The 13,333-nt window shown below is 48.0% G+C and overlaps 2 protein-coding genes across 7 annotated transcripts in view; one reads left to right on the top strand and one right to left on the bottom strand.

Moving 5' to 3' along the window:
- RBPMS (RNA binding protein, mRNA processing factor) overlaps positions 1–13,333 on the bottom strand; it is a 159,957-nt gene that overhangs the window by 22,335 nt on the left and 124,289 nt on the right. For 3 of the 5 annotated variants that reach the window (XM_081129431.1, XM_081129429.1, XM_081129432.1), the window contains one exon: positions 6,060–6,190. In XM_081129431.1, coding sequence (XP_080985557.1) covers positions 6,060–6,190 — 131 coding nt within the window. Of the gene's footprint in view, positions 1–3,123; positions 3,373–6,059; positions 6,191–13,333 lie in introns of those variants that run through there. The other 2 variants (XM_081129430.1, XM_081129428.1) reach the window with 2 other exon arrangements.
- The window catches only part of GTF2E2 (general transcription factor IIE subunit 2), a 146,664-nt gene that overhangs the window by 79,223 nt on the left and 54,108 nt on the right, over positions 1–13,333 (top strand). The window contains exon 9 of one of the 2 annotated variants that reach the window (XM_081129423.1): positions 2,106–3,167. The exons of the other annotated variant lie outside the window; for it this stretch is intronic. The gene's annotated coding sequence lies outside the window, so the exon portion shown is untranslated. Of the gene's footprint in view, positions 1–2,105; positions 3,168–13,333 lie in introns of those variants that run through there. 2 annotated transcript variants of the gene reach the window in all.

The following is a 13,333-nucleotide window of genomic DNA, read 5'->3' as shown; positions in this document are numbered from 1 at the left end:
TACTTCTCCAAATACCAAAACGCAGAGGGAAGGGACGGACAGGACAGACAGGGCGGAGAGGGTATTTGCTCAGCTAGGAGTAGGATCCTTGGGGTTCAGCCACAGGACCATGAAGAGAATTACAAGGCACAAGATGTAACTCCACCACCTGGGAATGGGGTTGGTGGAATCCTAGTGGGACTGCGGGAAGAATAAGCCAGAAAGCCCGGAGGCAGGAACAGCCGGCTGGCTTTCTCTGACCCAGTTCTCCGATAGGAAAGCAAGATAAGGCAGCAGCTGGAAAGTTCAGGGCCAGCGGGTGAGTAAAGCAAAATACAGGAACCGCTTGGTCTATGGGAAGTCAGCTGTTTCCCGCTGTTGATCCATTTCTTGTCGGAGAATTTTCTTCTGGCAGGCGTGTTGGCCTGGCTGTGGGCAGACTAGCCCGGGGGGGACAAGTTCTCCCATTACTGCCACACTGGGGCAGAGACCAAGCTGCTGGATGGCAGCTGCTCTGTGATGCTGGATGCCAAGGTGCTCTGTCACTGCTCCCTCCCTCACCTTGCTCCATCCCTCATTCATTCTTCCCAGCCTCTAGTCTTCCTTTGGCTGCAGCCAGGAGGCCCTGGCAGCCCTGCTGGTGTTGTCGAGACGTGCAGACCATCCTCAGTGTTGAAATGTCACAGACTCGTGGGTGGCTGGTCCTGGGCTTCGTTCTTTGTTGAAAATTCACATGCTCCCTAAAAGGCCAATGTTAACTAAGCCCTTACTGTGAGTCTCACACGTGGGCTCATTAGTCCACTGACTGAAGCTGAGAGAGGCTAAGGTAAGTGTTCAGTCAGACACACAGCTTACAAATGGCAGAACCTGGGTCTGGCCAGCCTGCACTGTTACCCGTGTTACCACGCAGACTCAGCTCCCCTGAAGGGCTTGTGCCCAGCCTCTCAAAGCAGGCGGGGAAACAGCCCAGAGCAGGGCACTGGGAAAGGCCAGGGGCTTTGGGATCCTAATGACTGGGAGACGCCCCACCCTGTGCTCACATTGCCCAGCCTACCTGACCCGTCTCCTTGGGGAGTTAAGCCAGATTCTCCTAGGTGGCCAGACACCGAACAAAATTGGAAACTAGATAAAGCTGGCACCTTTAGGAGCACCAAGGGTGCTTTCTCCTCACAGTCTGTCCTTCAGAGCTGCAGATTTAGACAGAAAAGTAAATGTCAGAGGGTTAATACTTTCATTTATATATGAAAACAAAGCCTTGGGTTGAACAACCCCCGGGCAACTCTGCAGTCCTTCAGATCAGTATCCAGCCAGACTGTCCCAAGCCCTGGGCTGCAGGAGGACCACACACCTTTGGGAAAGCCAGGCCTCAAGGACTAGAATGGCAGAGCATTAAGAGCTGATGATATCTGTGATGCTCAGAAGTAAGGCCCAAACCTCAGGACTCCTCCCTCACCTTTGAGAGGTTGGTTGGCAGGAAAGGTGCTGAACCTGTCTCTCCTGGGTCCCAGAGACAGCTTTATTCACAGGTCCCCTGCAGGACCAACTACCATTACAGCACTGGCCACTGCCTGTGAACGGAGGGGGAGCTGGAAAATAAGAGTCCTTCTATGAGTCCCAGCAGGTGTGTGTGTGTGTGTGGGGGGGGGTAGGTACATTGCTGCCAGGCAGGTGGGGCTGTGTGCTCACCTGAGTCCACTCATACCTGCCCTGCTCCCTTCCTTTCTCAAGACACTCCTTTCTCATGGTCTCTGTACTTAACTCACAGCCCACCCCGACCCAGATGTTCTGTGTCGTCTTTACCTCTATATTCTCTAGGGCATAGTCTATTCAAAAGAAGTTTTAAACTGCAGTGCTCAGAATATGCACAGGGCTACCAAGGAAACGCCTGGAAATGGCAGTGGTGGCAGCCCCACGTCAGGCGCCCACACACCACTCCTGTCCCGTCCCCCCCTTCCCCATGATCTCGCCTCCCTATTTGCTATGTCTCTTTTCCCATGGTCCATTTTTGTATTTATTTTGGTTTAACCTTTAAATTTTTCCAGTGTGTCACAAGGGATCTCCCAAGGGGCATGTCTTGCCCCTGGGACATCTGTGTTGTGATTTAAAAACCTTTTGTTTATATGCAGGTGACGTGTCCAAGTCCAGGGCCGTAGAGCAGCTCTGTGCGAAGATCGGCTGTTACTCAGGCACAAGAGGCCTCTGGAGAGCAAACAGATACCCAGGATCTGCTCTCAGTCCCACTTACCTGCCAAAGTTCTGGCCCAAGAACATGACCCTCGTCAAGGGTACATGGTATTGTTTCTGGAACATAGTGAGGTCTGTGCTTTACTGACTTTCTCAATGCCCCATCAGCAACAAGACTAAAAGCAAAAATGAACCCAGAGGAAAAGCTGAGATGTGTGACCATGAAGCTGGACGTCCTCTGCAGAGTAGCATGTTCCTAAAAGCCATGGATGAAACCTTCCTCGCCTGTTCAGTGACTTACATAATATAGCTAATAAATTTCAAATACCAATGGCCTTGGAAGTAAACAGGATGACCATGTCTAAAAATATTAATGATTTTCTTAGAAGTCAAATGTTTGCTGTACCAAGTAGTTTTTTCATCTCAATAAAAATAAGATAACACTGAGGCCTATAGTCCTACCACCGTATCCAGTAATGCTTTAAAAATGGGGTTTGATGTCAAATAAATGTCTTCAATTTAGAGATGGAGGCACCGGGCCACAGACTGATGGTAAGGCAGAACTAGACATGTGATGCGACTCCTTTGTCATGACAATTCCTGTCTCTGGGTCCTCCTCTGGACCAGGATAGATAACTGGAAAACACATTGTTTGCTTCAAGTAGGCTTCTTCTAGCTACATGCAGCATTCTGCTGAAGCCAGGAATCCTGGTAGATGGGACTCATGGATGCTAAAATTAGGATCTTCCAATATGTAGCTCTTGATGGTTCAGAAGCCCAAGAAGATGGAAGCAGCAGAAGTGAGGCCTCAGCTCTGGGCTGAGTCTCCCCCAGAGACTCCGAGTCCTTCTCCCACAGAATGTTCAAGTGGTGTCATTGGGCCCATTTCTCCCACAATCTCAGCCAGAGATAACATCTGAGCTCCAAAATCCCATTATCATGAAAACAAAACGCTGCAGTCTACTTGAGATCGTTTTTGCTCTAATTAAAACTTTTATTGAATTTTCTCAAATGTTACCAAGAAATAGTTTTGGCAAAAGGGGGTAGGGGGAGGGAGGGAATTGCTAACAAGCAAATTCAGCCTGGGAGCTCCCTCTGCTGGTCTGCAGTAGGTTGATATGTTACAAACACATTCCCAGAGACAAATCTAATTTGCTGGAGAAGTGGACAAAAGACAGGTGTGTTGGGCTTTGCCTCAGGACAGAAACACTAGAAGAAAAAAAAAATCCATGTCTCAAAACAAGCACAACATTGCTGAGAAAAGCAAAGCAATTTAAAAGCTTCTCCAAAGACATAATAAGATTTCCAAAACAAAATGGAATTATCAACTAAGGGGATGCTGGTCTCCCCACTGCTCTACCTCCAGGTAATAACAACTCTCTTAGGCCCTTTGGTGATGGTTAAGTTCTGATTCCCTTGTCTTTGCCTCCAAGTCTCTTCTTACAGGCTTCTTATCTACTTAGAGAAGAAAGATCCAAGCAGTCACTGGAGTGAGGCCTTTTCAAAATTCCATCAAAGAATAAGTCTGGTGAGCCAGCACTGTGGTGTGGAAAGAGCCAGGTCGGGAGTCAGGTTACGCGACCCTAGTCATGGCAGAGCCACTGCGACTTTGGATAACTCTCTCCATCTTCTCCGGTCTGTTTCCTCATCTGTAAAAATGGTCAGACCAGTTGATCTGTATGTATGTAAAGCCTCTGCCATTGTGTTCTATGAGGCTTGTACTGGACAAAGAAATTTAAATAACCATATCTGTTCATGAGTCCTTAGGATACAGAATCCCAGCTTGTACTGGGAATGACTCGAAACAAGAAGTGGAGTTGAGCATAGGACCTCTCTGGTACCAGATGAGAGTTCCACCGACTCTGGGACTGATGTGGCAGAGCCAAGGGGATTCCAGGCTGGTAAAGTCTCCAGATCAAGGAAGAACTCACAGGGAAGGTGCGACCCTGGGCACTATATCCCATTAGGTCAAAGGGTGGAGTCCATCTAATCTTGGCACTGTCTCTCCCCATCCTTTCTTACAATGGTATGGGCTTTCTAATCTCTTAAGATTCTTTAGCTCCTTTTCTCACCATATCCCCAGATACTACTTTTGATTTCACCCGTTATATGAATGAAGTAAGGGCAAATTACCCAGATGTCACGTCTAAAAGCCACTATTCCCATTCCTTTCTGGCCATTGTCAATTCTCGCTTTTCCAGGGCAATGGTGAAAGGCTTTGTTGCTGATTAACCAAAGCCATGGATATTCAGACGATCATGCAAATTGGGCATCATTTCATAATATTTATTAACACTTGCCTCAATTGTCAACTGATCCGTACTCTAGGCAATCTAGCAAGAGGAAAAGGGAGAGGAGAGACATCCACAGACCGTACGGGTGGGGTGCATGGGGCACAAATAGCCCAGGGGGCTCTTTGAGTGGTTCCAGGTCATCTACAAAGTGATCCCCAAGCCCACTCTGAGCAGGCTGATGACTCAGCAGAAGACATCCACAGGCTTACCTTCTACCCCTCCTTTCTCTACCTGCCATTTCCAGGCGACTAAACACTGACATGGACAAAAGGTGGAAAAAGCAGAGAGGGGGAGAAGCAGAAAGCACAGCTAATGTAGAAATGGGGAATCAGTCTTGGAACAATCCCATTACTTTATTCTCTGGACCAAGTCCCACCTGCATTTTCCTTCACTACTTGTACTAGTTTCTGCTCCTCCCAGCACAGAGGGTACCCCTGCTGGGGCCCAGGCACCAGGCTATCTCTGCCGCTCGCCTGCACGGGGCCCGGGTAGCCGGGTCGTCAGGGCACGTAGGAAGCACTGAGAGCTTAGCTGAGAGGATGGAAAGACGCTCAACCAACAGCACACGCCTGGCCCCACGGCCTGTGAGACCCCTCACTGGGGCTGCTTGTAGGGTCTTATACAATAGGATGAGTTCTGTGCAACATAAAAGTTTTAGGTCAGAAGGAAGAGTATTCTGGGAAGCTGTATATTTCATCCAGCCTTGTAAATAAACACTAAGCAAAACAGACAAAAACCCACCTGTCCAAGTCAACATGTTTTTAAACCAGGTTTTCCTGCTTTTAGAGGAGTTATACATGCAGTAAGACAAATGAAATCTTTACTTTCTATTGTTTTGCTATTGAGCATCACCCGGAATCGTAATACTGACTACTACTACTTACACAAAAAGCAAAACTTTTCTCTCCAAGGGAAGAGAAAGGGTTAGTAGGTAGACAGTAATCTTTGTGAAGAAACAAGAAAGTTTGTTTATAAAACTCAGGCTGTTCTTAACTTAAAAAAAAAAATGCTGGTCAGAACAAAGGCCTCTACCTTGACCTGTAATTACACTGTAGACACTACACTGTACCTCTTTTTCTTCAGGGTTTCCAGAAAATGGAAAAAAGGAACCCTTCATTTCTTCTGTAAGATGCAAGACAGTCCTCTTCCTCCTGGGAGCTCCTAACTTCCCCCTCTGGTCACTAGCTCTCAGAGAACACGAGAGAAAACCCCCACTACGTAGACACACAACTCCTGCGACAGTGCACACCTCCCCTACACCCCTTCCACACAACAAGGCACACACACGCCTATGCTCTGGGGACACCTCTAGTTGGCTGGGAGCTAGGGAGGTCACCGGGGCCCGGCCTCTCGTGTGTGATATGAGAGTGAGATCATTAAGGAAGAGAGAGGTGTCGTTTGGGGCAAACATCAGGCAGTGGGTGATATCATTGCTGTCAAATGGTCCTCATAAGTCCCGGAGTAGTGTCAGCTCGATTTAGAGGGGATCAGTAGTCTCTCGAAGGCAGATCTGTTAGCTGGGTAGGTGTTAGTTGTATGGTGTGCTCTGGAAACCAGGTCTGAAAGGAGTGGGTGAAGTCGTGGCCGATGGGTATAAATTACCTGGGCATGCAGTGAGGCGGGGTAGGTGAAAGCAGGAGGAGGTAGAGCAGGCGCTAACTCCGCTGGGTACAGAGGGTACGGGGCCCACACTTCAGGGCTACTGGGGTAAAGTGCAGGCACTGTGAGCTCATCTGCAAGAAAGAATAAGGGGAGAGTTAGTGGTTACCAAACAGCTGGTTTCAAATCAGAACAAAACACCCAATAACCCAGAGCCCAATCCATGTCAGAAGTCAAATTACTCTCATTCTTTTAGTAACCTGTTGGCTTTGGTCCCCAAACTCTAAGCCAGGGAATGGGAAACACACAATGAGAGAAAGCAACACACATCGGCTGCCTGCAGCCTGCTGAGAGCCCGGGCAGGCTCTGCCTTGGACACTCTGATGTCTTTCCAACTGGAGCCAGGGAACTCGAGAACAGCGGGGATTTCCTGCATAAAACAGCATATATGGTCCTCTGAGGGGAAGAGGAAGAAAAAGAACCAGTAGGAGACAGCTCCTGAAAACCCTCTGCAGACCCTGTGGGAGAAAATGGCTTCCTGGCAGGACCCCAACAGAAGGAAAACCAGAGGACTTTTCTGTTTATCAGTATAATTAATAGACAAATTAATTATGATCATCAGCATTTTACACTTGTCACTTAGAAGCACGGGACCAGCCACTGTGGCTACACAGGGTATAAGCTGTTAAAAATTCAGAGAATGGAAGTGCAAAAAACCGTGAGTATCCTGGTTAAAGTTAAGCTCCACAAAGATGCAAATAAGAACTTTCACAGTTGCCGTTTACACCGACTATATTTATTTTCTAGGGAAAAAAGTGAGACAAGCTGCCAACTGGTCTAAAAGGTCCTCGTGTAGCTCTGATTCCACTCAGGTCAAGCTGCAATTTCCCAGATTGAAGGGCAAGTGTCTGTCTGGGAGTCAGATGCATCAGGAAGTAACCCATTAGAGTAACAGCAAACACATGAGGGAGCATCTCAGCAAAGGCAGAAGAAACACCAGTCAATAGTTACGAGTCTGGACCCTGTGAAGCAGCAACCTCGATGTCCACTTTTACCACCTGTCAAACTCTGAACTCAAAAGTAGGTCAAGAATGCTGCCCAGGACTGCTGAGGGAGTCAGGAAAAGGTGGCTGATAAAGCCATTAGTGACTGCCATTCAGGACTTTCCAGGTCTACAGTGCATGTGATCCAAGGAAAAGAGCCACTTCCCTCCTTCCCACCACCTAAGAGGCCTCCCAAGCCCATTCATCTCAGGTCTCCCTCATACTCGCCATCCCCCAAACTCTGGCTCTGGGCAGGTTTTCAGTATGGGGAGGGGGACTAGAAACACAAAACTGCACTGCTAAGTGTGAAGCAGTAACTGCTCTAAGGAGAGACCAGAAAGCAGCTGAGCCTGTGGGTGCATGTGCATCTGATGGGCAAGGCTTTCCACAGCCAGCTGGCATGGCAAGGGCTCCTGCCAGGATGATGCAGTCCAGAATGACTGATTTCTGTCCATTCAGAGGGCAGCTCGGGGATCCCAACACTGTGCGTGATATAACGGGGCTAGCCAGCAAGCTTCTGCAACACCTTTTCCCTGATGCCCTCTCTCAACAGGCAGTGAAAGTGGCCTCCTCGGGACTTGGTGGTGGAAGCTGGAGAGCCTAGGCCAAGAGTGAACTGATCGTTGTTTCTGGGGGAGGCAAACAGGAGCATCACAAGCCTCTTTAAAACGATCAGGTCTATACCACCCCTTCTATGGTGTAGGTGTCTGCAGTTGCTGTAAGGAAATTCCTCACTGGGGTTGAGAGGATACTATCAGACCACAGCTTCCTGTCATGAGACCATATGATTCCCATCAGAGCCACTCCTGTGGGAGCCCCGCTCGTGTAAACCAAGTGCTGCCAGAGGCAGTGCCCCAAATTTAAACGTCCATTCTCAGGAACGATGTGTATTGTTGTTGTTACTTTAGCTACAGTGCTATTTTAAGGCATACTGAGTCTTTCTGAAAAGTCAAGAGGGTCTCAAGACCCGGCACACTGTTTCTCAGCCATGCTCACCAGCCCCGCTATGACCACAGGAGTGGCGACCACCAGAGGGGCTGAGCTCGCTTGCAGTCCTCGACCAGCTCCTCACAGGGACCGGCCGAGTGGGAGCTTCTGCCTGATCAGTGGGCGCTTCCTTTAGAGAGTTTTAAAACGGAAATGTCTTTAAGACATCTAATCCTAAAGAGAAATAATGGAGATGAGGGCAGTTAGCATTTCAACCTCAGCCTGACTGATGTAATTTATGATTTCTAGACATTTCCATTTTCCATACAGAATTATCTACTTAAAAATTAGCTTTAAAAAAAGCTCCCAGATTTATTGAATTTTGAGTCCCACCTGCGGCTGCCTTGTCAGGGCCAGACCAAATGATTTTGAGGGCCATATATACTTCCCCCAGGCCAGATGTTCCCCACCCCATCTTAAAGTATTACTTCCTACTGGGTCTACAGTGATGCTCAGAGACAATTCAATGAATAAAATTTGCACAAAACCTACCCAGCAGAATGGGGATATGTCTCCAAATCCCCCAAACCCAAAGCCGTTAAGTAATGTGATAGGTAGTGAAGCAGAGGCCTAAGAGATCAGGGTGAACTGCACATGATAAATCCCTTGATACATGTCATGTCTTCCTTTTCCCCTTGTGAAGGAATCTCAAGGAGTTACTGTAAATGTCAGGAAACATGCAGCATGCTATGGGTTGGTCAGGAAGAGGCTGAGCTCAAAGTGAGTCAATGGAGATGTCCGTGCTAGTGACCACCGGGAGAGGACAGAAGTGAGGCTAATTTCTAACAAGTTTTCAAGGATGTGGGTCTTACTTGGGTCTGCACCCTGGGACCAGCTCTGAGACCGGCATGTAGTGTGTAATGATGTTTGTTGTACTGAACAGTGCCCAATGGAAAATCCTAAAAGTTGTTTAAAAATATACCACTGCTTTCTTTGTTAAAGGAACTAATATGCATAGGAACTAAGTCTAAAATTTCTCAATCCTTGCAGTCTCTCTCTCTCTCTCTCTCTCTCTCTCTCACACACACACACACACCCCACACACAGAGCAAAAGGCTCAAGCCAGAGCAAATGTTACAGAGCAATAATTTTCAAAGTTAAAAATAAAAGCAGTGGAACCCTTTCCTCAAACTAATTATTACCAGAAACGCATTTTAATAAAAGTATAGCTATTCTGGTTAACGTGGTAGTGGTAGAAGGAGGTTGAAGAACCTCAACCCTTTGATAGTCCCCAAAGTACCAAGTTCCCGAGAACACAGTTTGAAAGCTGCTCTTACAGCTGCTCTCACCCAAGGACCAGTTTTTAAAGTAAGCTCCTCTTCAAAAACCTCTGAAGTCTGAACTCACTCCTCTATCTGGGAGGGAGGGTGGCCATGAGCAGCCAGCACAGGGGAAAGACAAAGAACAATGAAGCAACTGGGATGGAACAAACAGGGTCTACTGCCTGATGTGGACCTCAGTGCCCGAAGTACCTTGGCACCCATGGAAACCTCGAGTGAGCTTTTATGGCCTCACAAAGTACAGAAAAATCTAATCCAGGGAATAAATATAACAGGTAAAATAACAGAAAAAGGTAAATAAAGCAGTTGGAACTATTTCCTTCCTCCTCCTCAGCCTCAAACCCTAAACCATACCTTCCTGTCTGCACTTCAGCACCGCAGTACACTTCTCACATTGTCGGGGGAATAGCAGCAGCAGCAGCCTGGGAGCTTGGCAGAAATGAAGCCCCTGGCTCCACCCCAGACCTACTGAATCAGAAATTCTGCCCTCCATGTGATTCTGAATAGTACTTTAGTTTGAGAACCATTGCTTAAGTTATTTATCTTACTTTTCTTACTGTATTATTAGCTGCTTGAGCAAACTGTTATGCACTTTGCTTTCAAAGAGCTTAGTATAGTACCTGTTACATAGTAGTTTGTTGAATGAATGAATAAAAGACCACAGGTCCTCGAGAAACAAGATGGCGGCGTAGGTAACAGCTGCACCTGCCGCCTCCCGCAACCACATTAAAATCACAACTAAAATACAGAACCACCATCACTCAGAGCTTCCTGAAATCTGGCTGAACAGAAGCCCTGCAACCAGGGAACTGAAAGAGCATCAAGAGCCGTAGGAGGGGCAGAGACGCGGGCGGATCAGGGCTGAATCGCAGAGACACCAGGCCCTGGGCCTAAACCCGGTGCTGCGGCTGAAACCAGGGAGGGAATCTCGGCAGTGGGGGTTTCCCGGAGGAGTGAGGGGTCCCAGCCCCACTGCAGGCCCCCAGCCCAGGGCTCCAGGGCTAAGAAGAGACGTCCCCACAACTCTGGGCTGTGAAACCAGTGGGGACTGTCCTTGAGGGAGCCCCAGCAGCTACTCTTAAAGGGCCCGCCCACGGACTCACTCCGAGGCGCTCCCTCTGAGCCCCAGCGCCAGGCAGCAGCCTGAAAGGAACCTGGGCACTTGGGGAGGAACTAACCTGCCTGAAATTGGTGCAAGAGGTGGAGGGGCAGCTTCCTCCCAGGCAGAAGAGCCGGCAGAGGCTGTTGCTCCTTTGGCGAGTCCTCCCCACACACACAGCCGGCACCCGACTCACACCTTTGGCCCCACCCCTCCCCACCTGCAGGCTCATCCAGGCCATTTCCAGGGGCTTTTCTGTGCAAGTGGCCTCTCGAGCCTCACGCTTAGGACTTTCCTAAAATCTCTCAAACAAGCAGCAGCGTGCCCCATATGGCTTGATAAGTGGCCCCAGGCCTGGCACTAGTGGGAGCCTGCATTGGCTCATAGCTTCGCCTCTCCTGGACACCTCCAAGCCCAGGACAAGTAGCAGCCATCTACGGTTTGCTGTGTAGCTCATGCTGGGTGGCCCTGGGCAAGGCACTGGCACAGGCTGACTCTGCACCTCCCAGAAGGCCCCAGAGACAGTGCACCTGGTGGTCAGACTCAACCATGCTGAATTACAACCCTACCACATCCACAAGTGACACACTGAAGTAAATCCTGCTCCATAGGGGTGTCTCAAGCACAGCAACTCTCTGGCTGTAGTTGCAGCTGGTCCTCACAGCTGATTGGTCTGGGGGTCAGTTCCTCCCAGTGACGCCAACAGCAACCAAGGCTCAACTACAACAGGACAGTGCACACAGCCCACACAGGGGAGCACCTAGAAGGCCCAGCTCAGGTGACTGGGGAGGCTGAGCCACTGGACACTTCAGGACACCTACTACACAAAGCCACTCTACAAATTCCAGGAGACATAGCAGCTCTACCTAATACACAGAAACAAACACCTAGAAGCAACCAAAATGTGGAGGCAAAGAAACATGTCACAAAGGAAAGAACAGAAGAAATCTCTAGAAAAGGAACTAAATGAAATAGGTCAAAGCAAGCTAACAGACACAGAGTTCAGAATTTTGGCTATAAGGATGCTCAAGAATATGCTGAGAAAATCGATGACATAATAAAGAACCAATTTGAAATGAAGGCTACATGAACTGAAATGAAGAATAATTTACAGGGAATCAACAGTAGAGTAGCGGACACCAAGAATCAAATCAGCAATTTGGAACATGAGGAAACAAAAAACACCCAACCAGAAGAGCAAAAAGAAAAAAGAACCCAGAAATATGAAGATAGCATAAGGAGCCTCTGGGACAACTTCAAGAGGCCCAACATTAGTATTATTGGGGTGCCAGAAGGAGAGGAAAGAGAGCAAGAAATTGGAAACCTATTTGAAAAAATAATTACAGAAAATTTCCCCTACCTGGGGAAAGAAATAGACATACAAGTTCAGGAAGCACAGAGGGTCCCAAACAAGAGGAATCCAAAGAGGCTCACAGCAAGACACATCATAATTAAAATGCCAAAGACTAAAGACAAAGAGAGAATCTTAAAAGCAGCAAGAGAAAAGCAATTAATTACATACAAGGGAGCTGATTTCTCAACAGAAACTTTGCAGGTCAGAAGGGAGTGGCAAGAAATATTCAGTGTGATGAGAAACATGGAACTACAACCAAGACTGCTCTACCCAGCAAAGCTATCATTTAGAATTGAAGGTCAGATAAAAGAGCTTCTCAGACAAGGAAAAGCTAAAGTAGTTCATCACCACCAAACCAACACTACAGGAAATGTTGAAGGGTCTTCAACATTAGCTTCAAGAAGAAGCTAATGAACAAAAGAATCTGATTACCTAAATAGATCCAGAGACATCGACGCATGTAACAGACAATCATCTTTCAGAGGAAAGAGGGAAGGGGGGGTGGAGGGTGCGAAGAGATTAACCAAAGTTATATGCATATACGCATAATCCATGGACGCAGACAACGACAGGGTGAAAGCCTGGGGAGGGGGTGGGAGCGAGGTGGAGGGTATCAATTCGGGGAGGGAAAAATGGGACACCTGTAATACTTTCAACAATAAAAATTAAAAAAAAAAAAAAAAAGACCACAGGAGAGAAAATGCAAAGGAATGCAACAATCCTGGACTTGTTTTGAGAGAGAAGCTGGCTGGAGGGTTAAAACAGACCCAGTCATACACCCCTTGCTTGGCTCAGAGCCACTGTGACAGAGCAATTAGGACAATGGGGCAGCCTGGCAAGGTCCGGGTCACACTTCCAGGAAAGCAGCCCTCAAGGACACCTACATTTCAGTGTGAGGCTGAGGACTCTGAAAACCCACTCTCCTTTCATGAAAGAGGGTGTAAGCTGAAGGAGCTCTTTGCACTTGTACATTCTTTTTGTTTGCTAATGTGGTCTGAGAAAATTACAACAGCTGGAGACATTTTCCACAGCATAAGTCCCTCATGTGGATACCCAACTGAAGGAGCAGCAGCAGCAGGAGCAGCCTGGCTCAGAAGGGTTTCACTTCCTGAGTCACTGTCCATCCTGCTCCAGCTTAACAGAATGGGAAAGCTAAAAAAAGAAGGGAAATTTTGCTGCCCTGGGCCCACTGGGGTGAAATGGGGTTCAGATTCCCCCTGAGAAAAGAGGCTCTTGACCACCCTACTCAGGTGAGCGAGGCCCCAGGGAGCCAAAAGAGATGAGCAGGCCAGGGCTTTCTTTCTGGACCTAACCCAGCCCTCCTGAGGCCTGGCTTACTCCCTGCTTTCCCTTTGCACCAGATCTAGGTGTATCCTTTCTCCTGGTGTACCTCTGAAGATAATGCTGTTGAGGGCTCACAATATACAAGTGAATAGGCCTTTTTCTTAGTATAAAAATATGCAACCATAAGAGCTCAGATTGGATTCTGACAAACAAGAACTAGAAACTTCTCC

Source organism: Miniopterus schreibersii (genome assembly GCF_964146895.1).
Source record: "Miniopterus schreibersii genome assembly, chromosome: 2".
In the NCBI taxonomy this organism is placed as follows: domain Eukaryota; kingdom Metazoa; phylum Chordata; class Mammalia; order Chiroptera; family Miniopteridae; genus Miniopterus; species Miniopterus schreibersii.
Note: the sequence above shows the minus strand (reverse complement) of the source record. Positions and strands in the feature narration are given on the sequence as shown.